Here is a 13,812-nt window from a genome sequence, read left to right on the forward strand (position 1 = left end):
CTTACTACTACCTGTTTATACTGTTTCGTGGCAAAATAAACACAGCCTTGCAACATTGTTGCTTTAATTTTGGAGACCAGTGTACGAACTACAACGGTTTCTGATACCAGCAGGAGAAGTGTTACACACGTGAAACAATGGACAGCATCGACAAGCAGGAAAGAAGGCGAACTCATTTATACGAGACACCACAACACATCAAGGACGGAGTGCAGCGAACTACGTTGTCAAGCATAGACAAATGTACGTGTTGCAAAAAGCTTTACTGATGTAGATGATTGCATGTTGAATCTCTGCGTTAGGAATTGTTTAGTAAAGATACATTTTGCGCGTATGTTGTGGCTAAACTGATGCATTTCGTCAGAAAATCAGGGTAACGAGGTTAAAGTAGTAAAGTCATGGAGGAACAGGCCGAAACGGGTAGTGAGTAGAATGTTAAGTTATACAAACTGAAAGAATAAATAAGAAAGGTAGATATAGATTCAGGAACTGCAGAAACGTCGTGAACTAATTTAACAGTTGTTTGTCTAATGGACGAAACATTGGTGTGGGAGATGATGAGATAGAAGGGTCAGGAAATACTGGAGGCCAATAACGTTTAGATATCCAGACGCTCTTAGAAACAATAATGGTAAAGATGGGGAAGAACTCATCCTACTTGAAAGAAATAGAGAAAAAGAGAGGAAGATCAAGCTGAAATGAGACAAGTAAAAACTGAGCAAGCAGAATTCATCAGTAATAGAATGAGCAGATCGAAACATACGAAGAATTGAGTCGCAACCATAAAGTAAGAATGCTGCAGGTTGATCCAGTTGCGCTGAGAATTGTGGCAGGCTCAGCCCACAACTAATCGTTGTACAGCACGAGGCAGAAAACGTAGCAAAAAGGTAATCGAAATTGGTGGTAGAACTGAGGTGGAAATCACCAAGGTCAAGGCGGAATTAACAAAGACTGCTGGCACTGCGAGAACTAGCAGCAATAACTAGGGTGACTTCGTGATAAGAGAAAGAAGCGATGACCCTCAATACACCCCAAGTAAACAACATAGTACTAATTGGTTTGGTCTAAGTAAAAGCTTTCGATAGAGATTGGTACAGATTCCGACAGGGAAGAAGACTGCATCAATTGGCGTTTTTTCACAGGCTGAAATGGCCAGACATAGAAAAGATAGATTTTGCATCGAGGCAGATGGAAGAAGGAGCAGCCAGCTGGGTAGATTTTCTGAATTTAGGATGACATACGACGAGTTTGAAAGTGCTTTCATAGAGAAATATTGGTCACAGGAAAAACAACAAGAGGTGAAGCATGATCTGAAACTACGAACATACAATAAACAGACGTTAACACACAGTGCTAACTACCAAAGCCGATCCTTTTATGCACTAAAACACCTATGGATTGTGATGGAGTGCTAACTTTAGCTATTTTACATACAGATTAACGTTTAGTGATTCTTACAAAACCTGTTACCGTTGTATTGTTCCTCTTAAAGAAGTAGAGTGACATTTCTTTCACTCTCCTACTTCTTTCCTGTTAGTATGTCGCCTCTACCGAGCACGATGACGACTAGACGTTGAATTACATACCAGTTCACTTGTTTACTATATTAGCTTCTTTCAACTGTTTGAAGCAAGTCTGTCGCTGCTGTGCCAAGTTGACGCTTTTCAGACTTTCAGCTTTCAATGTATTTGAGTATTGTGAGCGTGTGCGCATCTGTACATGTGTGCGTACGTGTGTGTGTGTGTGTGTGTGTGTGTGTGTGTGTGAGTTATCGCTTGTGCCAATATGATACGTACCTCATCCGTCAAGAAGATGGAGTGATCAACGCCCAGGTCTGCTGCGTCGCGAGAACGCAGGAATTCAACCAGCTCCTGTGAGTCATTCGTTTCCAAGCCAAGTATGGAGCCCAGTCTGAAAGCGTTCCAGCGGGCCTGCTCCAAGGTATTTGGACGTCCGATGAAGTTGCCGCTCTGAATAATGATCCTGGAGAAGAGTCCTGTAGGAATACAGGCTTATGTCAAACAATATTCATGAAAATCTTAAAATGAGAAGTAGGAGATAGGTACAAGGTGAATGGTTATTACATCTTATCATCATCGTCATTGTCATCATTATCATAACCGTCCTTAAGGATTAGGCCTTTTGGTCTCTTCTGCGTCAGAATTGTTGACCCCATGTCTTTAAGGGAAGTCTAACGTTTCTCTTTCCCATTGGGACACATTGTTTAGCAGCTTTTCTTATTCTATTATTAGACATGTGTTAGACATGGTCTTTACAAATTAGTCTCTGTTTTTCATTTTCTGCTGGAATGGGATCAACATTTGGTTCTTATCTGGTCCAGTAACGAATATCACACTCTAAAGCGTAGGCACATCATCTCTGATGATACGATTCGTCGTAATTAATCACCAAGCAGCAGCAAAGGCAAAGCTATTACTTCGTAATAATTAATTAATATTTATTTTAGTGCGTTATGTTTTAATGTAAATTGCTTTGCTAAATAAGTATCTGAACAATTTTAGCTCTCCTACTTGGGAAATCTAAAATTGCCACATAGGTATTTAACCTCTGTTAGTCGTTCAGTTATTTGTCCAGTTATAATAATTTTAGTTCTTATGGGTTCCAGTTCTTGAAATTCCATCACATTTATCACAATTTTTTATCTGTCGATATTATCATTCCTTATGTAGTGGCCATTTCATTCAAATTATGCAATGTAATTTGAACCTTTTCTTCAGATTCTTCTGTTGTAAACTGATTATAAATAGTAGCAGCGCAAATTGAAATAATCACCTCTTAATGTGGCACTGAATGCAATGAACTATTTACGAATGAATTGTCAATGTAAACACTGAAAATGATGTGGGCAGTGGTCAGCCTTTGTGAACTATTTTATTACTATTGGCAGATTATGTCCTATTCCTTACAGTGAGGATCCTCATTTTTGTATTTTTATTTTTAATGGCTGAATTACTGTAATCAGATGCGCAAAGATTTCGATATCATTTTCAGTCTAACCTTGTCAAACACCTTTTCATAATCGATAAAAATATAATGTTGATAATCTAAATTCCCTTCTTTCTACAGTTACTTGCGTCAAAGAGAATAGAAAGTAGATGATCTTCCTTGTCTAAAACCATGTTGCGTCCCAGACATACGTACTTCTACGAAAGGTATTAATCGCTTTTCATAATTTCGTTATACAATTTGTAACAAAACGTTTTTGGACTTACTCCTCGGTAATTTGAGCATTGTGATTTAATGCCTTTATTGTAAGTAGCGCATATCAAAGTTTCATTTCTTTCGTCCACAATATATTCGCGAAGCCAGCAAACATTCATAAAATTTTAAAGTCATTCCTTTAGTTGATCAGGTGCATATTCACCTAGTTCGATGTTTATACTACCAGTACACAATGACTTTTTGTTTTTTTGTTTCTTCGGTCAGTTTGTGCAATTTTTTCACTAATATCGGAGTTAAAGAGTCATTGACATTGGTGTTTTTTTTCTGGAGGTTGTTCAGTATCAGTCCACAAGCATTTAAAGTACTACACACTTTCTTTTCCGGATATTATAGTTAAAGATTGGCTCTGAGCAGTATGGGACTTAACATCTAAGGTCATCAGTCCCCTATAACGTAGAACTAACCTAACCTAAAGACATCACACACATCCATGCCCGAGGCAGGATTAGAACCTGCGACCATAGCAGTCTCGCGGTTACGGACTGAAGCGCCTAGAACCGCTCGGCCACACCGGCCGGCACCTGAGCAAGTGTGACAAAAAATTTCATTTTCTCATTTTGTTTATAATTCATTAGTAAAATTTACTCACAGCTATTTTCCAAAATTTCGTTTTCGAAAAAACGTAGGAAGTGATGGAAAATATCTATGTTGTTTAGTGTTTTCTGTTCACGTTCCCTTTCCCAACTCTTTGATGAATAAAAGTTTCTACACCGACAAGAAATGGGTTCCTGAATGTAATCTTGCGCCAAGAAAACTTTTCATCATCTTCAGTTGTAAAACTTGAAACGTAGACGCCGTAACATATGACTGGTGCATTCACTCTAACAATTCTTGAGAGAATTGATCTATGTTGTGTGTCTAGAGCTGAAATATCTGTTCAGGACCTAGAAAAGGAAGATCTTTAGAGAAAAGAAACTTCTGAGCACAATTTTGGAGTATTATGAGAAGGGGTAATTGAATGAAATATGAGTTTAAGCTTTAAATTATTTTCTCGGAAGCTACTTTTTCTGACCCTTCTGTACCTTTTCCACATAACATTGGTGAATTATGCTTTAATATTTGGCCCATACGTTTCCAATGTGCAACAAACAAACACACTGAGCTATATTTTATAATGTTTTGTTTAAGACGAGTTGTGTAAATGAAGGTGCTGAACTTGTAGCGATTCCTATCAAAAATATATACATCCTTATAAAATCTTTTTTATCAAAGGTATTCAAAATGTTTTACGTATAGTGCTTTATATTTATGTAGACATAACACAGATCAACTTTGGCGATGATTGGTTTAATAGTTTATGAGGAAAAGGAGTAAGTGCAGATGTATTAAAATTGATATTTTTATAGTAATTTACGAAAGGGAAGAAAAATTTTCAAAACTGAATGTAAAGTTGCAAAGCAATATTGCTAAGAACCACATAAAATTTTACTTGTTCATCTTTAATATTCTGGGCACACTGTTTCATAGCAAAGGAAAATGCATTTCATGCACGTCCCCACTAACCCTCACCTTGACGCACTCGCTGTGCAGCGCACGAAGAAAATTAGGCAGCAGATTCAAACAGAATCACTTGTTGCTGAATACAGTGCAGTATCATACCAATCTAAATAGAACTTCGGTTTGACCCGAGACATACAATTAAAATTGTCACTACTACTGTACCATTAACAACTGGTCTGTACCATTTTAACAACGACTAAAAAGACTCATAGGCGCCACTACGGCGCCCCAGGCGGTTTCTAGTAACTTGCAACAATACATACTAAGGAAAAGAAGTTTAGATTTCATTGGTTGAATTAGCGCCAAAATCCCTCACTTCCATCCCGCGCCACCACCAGCTAATTAATGTCTCTTCAATCTGATATGAGATCTCTGTCTAAGAGGGGCGATCGACAAGTAATGCAAGTTTTTCTCTCGCTAATTTCCGGTTAGGAAAATGAGGAATTTGTTGTGGGAAATAGTAAAATATTCCAGATTCAGTATCTATAGTTTCATGATGTTCCGATTGGTGGCGGCGCTGTAAGTGTCTTTCAAAATGGCATCTGTAACGGAGGTGCGTTCCAAGCAGAGAGATGACCTTGAGTTTCTTCTGGCGGAAATCCAGAGTATCTGAAGTAGTAATAGCTGCTGTTTTCTGGGATTGTGAAGGGGCTGTTCTGTGTCATGTCCTCCCTCATGGTGCAACGATCAACTTAGCCAACGCAAGGCCTCACGCAAGTCTGCACAGCCAAAAGGGGCTCACAGAACTTCACTGGACTATTCTTCTTCATCCGCACTACAGCCTGGATCTCGCATCTTCCGACTTCGATCTGTTTGGCCAAGTGAAGGTAGCATTCCGTGGGAAGCATTACGTCTAGGATGCGGAAGTTACTGATGCAGAAACCTTCGGCTCCGTCGTCGACCTGTAGAGCGGCACTATGCGGGCATACAGGCACTCCCAATAAGAAGCATTTGAAGAAGATTGTGTTGAAAAATAGGTTTTTGTAGGGAAAAGCGTGGGGAATAATGGGAACTATTGTAATCCCGAATAATATCAACTTGCTTTCGGAAAAAGAAGGTTGCTTTACTTACTGAACGCCCCTTGAAACTAGAAGGTCTTCGCTCACAAAACTGAAACACTAGCCCAGGACAGTGAAAATGACTTAAACCGAAATCCACGACCGCACTCTGAAACGAACATTCAAAATCTTGAAGCCTTAAGTACCAAGACTTATGTTAAAGAATCACTGAGGACCACTCTCTCCCTACATCATAAATGCAACACTTACAATCTCTCCGCAGAGCTCACTCCTTGGTGCCTACAACCCCGAGAGCTTTCAGTCAATTCCTGATATCTTCAGCAGTTTAAAACACTACCTCCCCCTTAGAGGGCACGTCGATTATCTCCATCAATTGCGAGGTCTGCCGGGCAATTCCTTATTTTGCACGCTCCCAGCCGGTACATAAAATCGTATCAACCTTCAGGCCATCCAAACATCGACCTAGGGGGCTGTATGCAAGCATTTTCATTGGACACTTCCTTGCTTCGCTTGTAGTCCTCAGCAAAGTGCTGCGATGTGGAAGAATTTATAAATTGTTCATTTCCATCAAGTCCTGGCAAACAGTTGCCATAGTGGTGACGTGTAAGTAGGCTGTTTAGGTTTTTTTTATTGGTAACGCCGCCTCCACGTAGCGCTCTGTATAAAAATCACTGGCTGTGCCGCGTGCAGTCTGTGGCTGGTTTGCATTGTTGTCTGCCATTGTAGTGTTGGGCAGCGGCAGCTGGATGCTAACAGCGCGTAGCGTTGCGCAGTTGGAGGTGAGCCGCCAGCAGTGGTGGACGTGGGGAGAGAGATGGCGGAGTTTTGAAATTTGTAAGAATTGGTGTCATGAACTGCTATATATATTATGACTAGTGAGGTAAATACATTGTTTGTTCTCTATTAAAATCTTTCATTTGCTAACTATGCCTATCAGTAGTTAGTGCCTTCAGTAGTTTGAATCTTTTATTTAGCTGGCAGTAGTGGCGCTCGCTGTATTGCAGTAGCTTGAGTAACGAAGATTTTTGTGAGGTAAGTGATTTGTGAAACGTATAGGTTAATGTTAGTCAGGGCCATTCTTTCGTAGGAATTTTTGAAAGTCAGATTGCGTTGCGCTAAAAATATTGTGTGTCAGTTTAAGCACAGTCGTGTAAAATTTTTCTAAGGGGACGTTTCAGACGTTAGTAGCACTCAAGCCAAAATAGTTGTCTCGAATCCAGCACTACACTAATTTGGGACCGATCTATTGAATCGAGATGTAAAATTCTACTTTAATATTGTAATTTTTCTGTTTGTAGCGGAAAAGATACAGTCGCAATCTGTTGATGCAAGGTGTAGCATAAAACATGTAATCGATAGTTTTTGTTTTGACTGATTTATTTTGGCCGTCGCTAGATACGCATTCAGAAACGAAACTGGAAATACTTGCCTAAACACCGGAAAAAAACTCGCCTGTCGAGTCTGCTCTATGAGAGACATCCAGTATATACAGATTGCAGTCACAGTACTGTGTCTACTGCCTATGGTCGAAGTCAACATGAAATAACCACTCACGGGCCGCAGGTGACAGCACTGGCAGTCGAGGGTGTACAAAGGGTTCTGGGGTGATGCAGAAAACAGTGTAGCAGTTTTCATAATAAATGGAGAGATTTACCTGACGTTCAAAAGGGTACTACCATTGGCAATAGGGGCAAGGATGGAAGCGTTTCCGAAATGGCTTAATTTATAAATTCTCCGCTTGACGCCGTGGTTAAGTTATACAGTGCTTGGCAAAATGGCGCTGTCAAAAACTGGCTACGAGGCAACAGCGGTGCAACTTGCTCCATAAATGACAGTGGTGAATGGTAGCTGCGGAGATGCGTATGACCAACAGACGTCCAACTGTTGAGTAACTAACTCCGCTCAGATGAACAAAGCGGATACCAACAGTGTTTCCTCAACGACCGTTCAGCGAACGCATCCACATGTTGGTCTCTGCAGCAGGCGACTGGTTCATCCACCCATGCTGACTGCTGTTCACTGGCGACGAAAACTGGAATTCGCACACTAGTATTGCAACTAGACCGCCACTGAGCGACGACAGGTAGCCTTTGGCATGTACAGTGTGAAACGTCTGAAAACAAATTCCCTGCAATAATTGTCATTCTGGAAAGCACAATGGCTCAGCACTAGTTGGTCTATCACTGAGAACCATGTCCTTTGTTTTTCCTCGGCACAGTGACACTTATCAGCAGGACAAAGAAACGTGCCAAACAGCTTGCAGTGTAGGGTTTGTAGTATTAGTGATACATTTCCGTTATCAGTAATCAGAAGACGCTCAGAAGGCTCCTGTGTGTACCTTCTGTTTTGATTCTGTAGGCAGTAATTTGTCTTTAAGAGGGGAGCAGTGACTGTAACATTCATTCTAGCGTACAGCAATGCCCCACTGACGAATACATAGATGTATTGTACACCATCAGCCATTTGAATGGGGTCGCATTGTGGGCTTCCGGGAAGCAGACTGGAAGTATCGACGGAATGCTGCACATGCTGGACGTAGTGTATCGGTGGTGATTAGCTGCTCTCATCAGTGCCCTGTGGAACATTCCCACACATGTAGACCACATCCTGGACGTCCGCATAGTACAGGTGCAGGTCAATATCGGCGCAGCATTCGAGATGTGGCCGACCGAACATCATTCACAGTCGAAATAGGGGCCCATATCGCACCTGCTGTGCCACCAAGGATCATTGGGAAGCGTCGGCTTGCAGCAGGGTTTAGATCGCACGTCGCTCTGGCTAGGCTACCAGTGACACGACGACGCCATCAGACATGGTCACTCTGGTGCCATGAAGGAGTTAACTGGAGAGTGGAATGGCTCTCCATTGTCTCCAGTGATGAGAGTAGGTTCTGTCTGTAAGCGAGTGACATTTAAGCGTATGGCGGGAACGTAGTGACCTACAGATTCCAGAGTGCTTTCAGCCCCGACGCTCTGGTCCAATTTCAGTGTTCGTGTAGTTGGAGTCACATTTTTCGTTTCTGCAGCGTAAAGTGGGAAGTCTCATACCTCCTTGCTGCTGCCATTTATTCGACAGTGCAGGGATGTACTTTCTCAGCAAGACAGTGCAAATCCACATACGGATGATGCGACGTAACATGTTCTTTGCGGTGTACTACTATTACCCTGGCCAGGAAGATCACCCGATCTCTCGCTAATTGAAAACGTATGGGACATAATGAAACGGGAACGCATTCGTTCTCCAGGGCCTGTAAGAAGCATTGCCAAATTACAAGAAAAGGAATAAAATGCATGGACAATCTATTGCACGCTGGCATTCAGGACCTATATGTGCATACGAGAATGCACAGCGGCTTTGCCGCTAGAAAGGAGTACACTTCGTATCGATGCGACTATCTGGGTACCATTCACTGTGACTTGTGTCTTTCATTTGGTGCGAACGGAATTAGTTGGAGCCTCAAGATAGGCAGTCCAATGAACAGAATTCCAAATCGGGTTACTGTCCCTCTTTCCCAGGAAGTTCATGTGTGCGACTCCTGTGAATCACACACACTTATTGACGATTGTCGATTGATCGCCTGTAATATGAATTAAAAGCATGGTGAGATGCCCCATCCAACGATGTTTCTACTTTCTGTTTGTCTTACGGTTTTCACACACCTTCTGAAATCTCCGAGGTACTCACAAATAATCCTGTATTTAAGTATGAACTGCAGTAGTTGAATAAAATATTTTTTTTTCTTTTTTTTTTTGTGGACGTACTCTGTTGGCTGAGTAGGTTGACTCTACTTGAAAGGCCTCGTCATCATGTACATTCACGTTGCAAACCTTTCTTAGGTAAGTAATAACACTGATAAGTTTAACTTGTTAGATACATGTATTGTCATATTGCATGAAACGATGGCAACAAGTAATTTCAGGTACTAAAAAATTAACCTCTGTTCTAGCTCTTGTGTTAAACTATATTTTCCATAAAATTAATAGTTTCGAAGAAACTACAAAAACTTGATTGTGATTTTTAAAATTTTGTACTGTAGACTAAATGCGGTATTAACCCTCTTTTTAAGTTCTTTCAAAACTGGGTAAAATTAATACAGTGACGTGGCCTGAAAAGGTAAAGCACTTTCTTTCATTTATTTATATAAAAAAGTAGTAAGTAGATGATGAGAAAGAGCTAGTCCTTTCCAGTGAATTATTGGTTCTAATCAGACCCTCGAAAACAATCTTTCTGCCCATCTCCAGTAGGAACTATTCAGCGCTTCGTCGTCGTGCCACACTTCTGTCGCATTTGATGAACAAATTGATGAACGAACATGCGAGATTTAAATCGGCTAAATATTCACCACCAAACGTATCTTCACTGCCCAACTAAACAGAACAAGAAACCTAAGATGAAACCGAGCAGTACTGAATGCAAGCTTGAAGTTGAAGAACTGCTGTAAACAGCAATTACAATGAGTGAATGGAATACATTTGTTTCCAAACAAGACACGCAGAACATATCGATGGTTGTGCAGATACGGGGTTAAGAGATCGAACGATATGCAGTTACTTTGTAGCGAGCCGCCGAAAATCACTGGCTCCTTGTACCAAATTACTCAGAAAATATACGTGAATACCCTCCGAAACTTCGTCGGAGCATTTCCTGTTCGCTCGGTGTACTGGTGTGCCAGATCTTTTGGCGCAATTTAAACTGTCACTCGCGCACAGACCACTGCACTGCCACGGCCGTGATGCGGCACTCTCTAGTGTGGCTGAGATAAGCCAGTCGTCAGGAAAACAGAGATAGGAGGATCTGGATTCGGCGGCAGTACAATAAGAAGAACCATTTGCTAAACTTGTGACTTACCTCCGATATGCTATCTCACCAAAAAAGCAAAGAACGCAGAAGGGGAGAAGGGACCGAAACGATACTTCATGGGTTAAGAGGATATGTGATGTTATTTCAGTGGTCTTGGAATCGAGTGGAATTTACAATGAACTTACCAGGATGACTTTGCGTTCACTGGCTCGGATGAGTTGGCCCACAGCTACTATAACATGTCGCTGATATCCTGGATGCTGGCACTAGGATGGAGTTGACACTGGAGCTGCTCCCACACACGCATTCTATTGCGAATAAATGTGCGGTTTTTCCTGACCTCCGGAGTGTCAAAAGGTCACACGCGGCTCAAAGAGGCATGTTCCAGGCGTGGCCGATCATTATCCTGTTCAAATGGCAGTCCGACACTGTCGTGTAAGGGGTAGCTCACCAGGAAGTACCATAGCTGTGACGTACTGTTGTATCGTCACAGTCCCTCAGCAGCGACATGAAGTAATATCACAGAGCTTCTCACGCAATAACACTACGAGTAACATCACTATGCCTTTACAAAACATTGTAAGAATCGGAGTCCTCGCTAGGTCACTGCCACTCTGACGGTGGTCGTCTGGCGTAGTTCAGAGCTGTGATTCATCACTGGATACGGTGTGACACCACTCATAGTTGGTTTATCGTTCTATAACGTCATCGCTCCAAATGTACGCGTTTGTCTTGTGGTGCTAACACCGGCCTAAGGGTGGCGTGGTAATTCAGTACGCAGGCTGCTGGTAGTCTCCGAGCAATGGTGAGGGATGACACAGAAAGTTGCACGGATTCAATTACTTATTCTGGGATGTCAGGTACAGACGCGAAGCGGTTAAAATGTGCTGGTCATCTGGGGGCGATCGGAAGTTAAACGAATGTGTTTGCCCTCACGTTCCAAACATCGGGACATGGTCCCATCGAATGCCCCGCAGAGTTAGATATTACGTGATTCGACCAGCTGGCCCAATGAAGAGCCATGATGGGCGTCCTTTAAAAATTTACAGGAGTGAAAAATCTGTCTCGTACAAGTAACTGACACCCACGTGGTCTGTACAGTGAGCACGCGATACCTGATACTGTTCACGCCCCTTATATACCCAACCCGACCTGGTAACAACACTAAACACGAACAATAGTTATTCACATGGTAACCGTTCTGTCACAGAGAACTGTAGCTCTGTCGTCTACATATTTGCTGATAGTGTGTACTGTACGAAATTACAGTGATATCCAACCATGTCTTCCGTGTTATTTGCTTTCATTCAGGCAGTGTATTTCTCTGTTGTTTTTTAAAACAATGCTGTCATATGATTGCTGATTGCAAGATTGATTTTTGGAAGCTACATTTTGTGAGCAAGTGGAAGTTTGAACAATATAAAGCGGCCTTGCTATTGCACTCCTCCACACAGCTTTTGTTCTGTTTGAAACTTAGATATTATTTTTCCTTGGCATATTGTACTGTATTCACAACTTTTTAAGCTGTAGTCCACACCAAGTTATTGTATTTTTTTAATGTTTCAGATCTTGGATTGGTTGTTAAATTATAGAAATTATATAATTAACAGGTTTTACTATCATCTTACAAAATTTATGGATTCAAATAGAGAACTCGTTTTCCTTGTTATTAACGACTACTGTATTAATTTTGATATTTGAGATTACAAAATCACTAAGAGCCGCCCCCAATTAACGCTTCTATCAAGTCAAGCACTCTCTCTTTCTTTGCAAGTAAAATGCCTTCCGTTTCGCTACCAGATGTGCTACGTACAGCAGGTCCAGAGGTATGCTGTAATCCTTGATGGTGTTTAAAGTGAGTCAAAGGTGGTGCGTAACGATGATCTATCGATGCACCTCTCTCAGCAACAAAATAACATGCTTTCACTAACTGGGAGCGATTTCTGAAAAATCGTTTCGCAATTTGATTCCGCGACGTTCATTAACCGTCAATGTCTTTCAACAGTAACGCTTAATTCATTACAGTACTGCTTCGCATTACGTTCTAGTTATCTCAGAGCACGCGCATTGCTTTAGGGAGGACGAAAGTTCGGATCCCTGCCCAGACATACAGATTTCAGCTTCCCGCAATTACCGTAAATTGCTACAGGCAAATTCTGGGATGGTTCCTCTGAAAGAGCACAACCGATTTCCTTCCCCATCCTTGATACTGTCCTAGTCCGTCTCTAATAATACCTGAAGGAGTTACATTTTCCTATAAACAGACTGAGTCTCAACTTTATCTTCGATAAGGGGAGAAGATGTAGCATAAAATTAAAATTTGTGTCAAGGACGGCACTTGGACGCAGATCTCTTGCTTAGCAGGCAGATGTGTATGAAGTGCAGTAGCCTGGCATTGTGGTTGACGCAGCTGCGTGAACTGTCCTAGTCCAATGCTCTCTCTCCACCTCCATAGTGTGTGAACTGAAGTTTGTGTTACAGAGCGCATTGAACTAGGGTAGTGCACTGTGCCTGGGTGGTGTACTGCATACGGATCTGCCCAGTAAGCACAAGGCTCAGATTCAATTCTTGGCCTTGATTCATTGCTTCAGTTTCTGTACTTTTCTCATGATATCGATGTAAACGAGTTGTTAAACTATAATCTTCATTCCTTCCTTCCTTACCACAGAAGAGTTTTGATGACGGAAAACATTCCGTCATTTTCTTTTATTTGACATTTTTTCATGCTTTTGAGGGAAAATAGTAGGAAAAATGTAGGTGTAAAAAAATAAAACACAAATTAGAACGCATCATCAAATCAGATAAAGGAAACTAGGTACAGGTGTTCAAGATCAATAGGAAACAACTTGGGCTGGATTAAAAGAAATTTTGTTCTTTTTAATGCCTCAAGCGAATAAATATTCTTAGAGCAAAGCGCTTTTTCTGTGGTCAGTATCTTTAACCTCCTTTGTATCCTTATAAATGCCAACATTTCATCAACCTACACAGACTCTTTTCTGTTAGAGAATAATGTATACATGCCGTAATCCTAATAAACTGATGTGACTTATGGAACAATTGGAAAAAGAATCTAGTAGGGCTTTCCAGAGTCGCAGAATTGTAATTATCTTCTTTCGTGGTGTGTTAAACACCCACATAGACGCATGCTTCACCAGTGATGGTGTTCAGTTTAAAGCACTTTCTGTGGTTTCAACGGCCATTGTAATATGTGCAAACAATCAGTGGTGTAAGAGATAGAGTTTGGTGTGAA

General features: G+C 41.4%; 1 protein-coding gene across 1 annotated transcript in view; it reads right to left on the minus strand.

Annotated features, from left to right (window-relative positions):
- Positions 1 to 13,812, minus strand: part of LOC126355972 (acylcarnitine hydrolase-like) — a 91,947-nt gene that overhangs the window by 36,097 nt on the left and 42,038 nt on the right. The window contains exon 5 of the mRNA XM_050006578.1: positions 1,797 to 1,996. Coding sequence (XP_049862535.1) covers positions 1,797 to 1,996 — 200 coding nt within the window. The remainder of the gene's footprint in view (positions 1 to 1,796; positions 1,997 to 13,812) is intronic.

The sequence above is a fragment of the Schistocerca gregaria genome, chromosome 3 (genome assembly GCF_023897955.1).
Source record: "Schistocerca gregaria isolate iqSchGreg1 chromosome 3, iqSchGreg1.2, whole genome shotgun sequence".
NCBI lineage: Eukaryota > Metazoa > Arthropoda > Insecta > Orthoptera > Acrididae > Schistocerca > Schistocerca gregaria.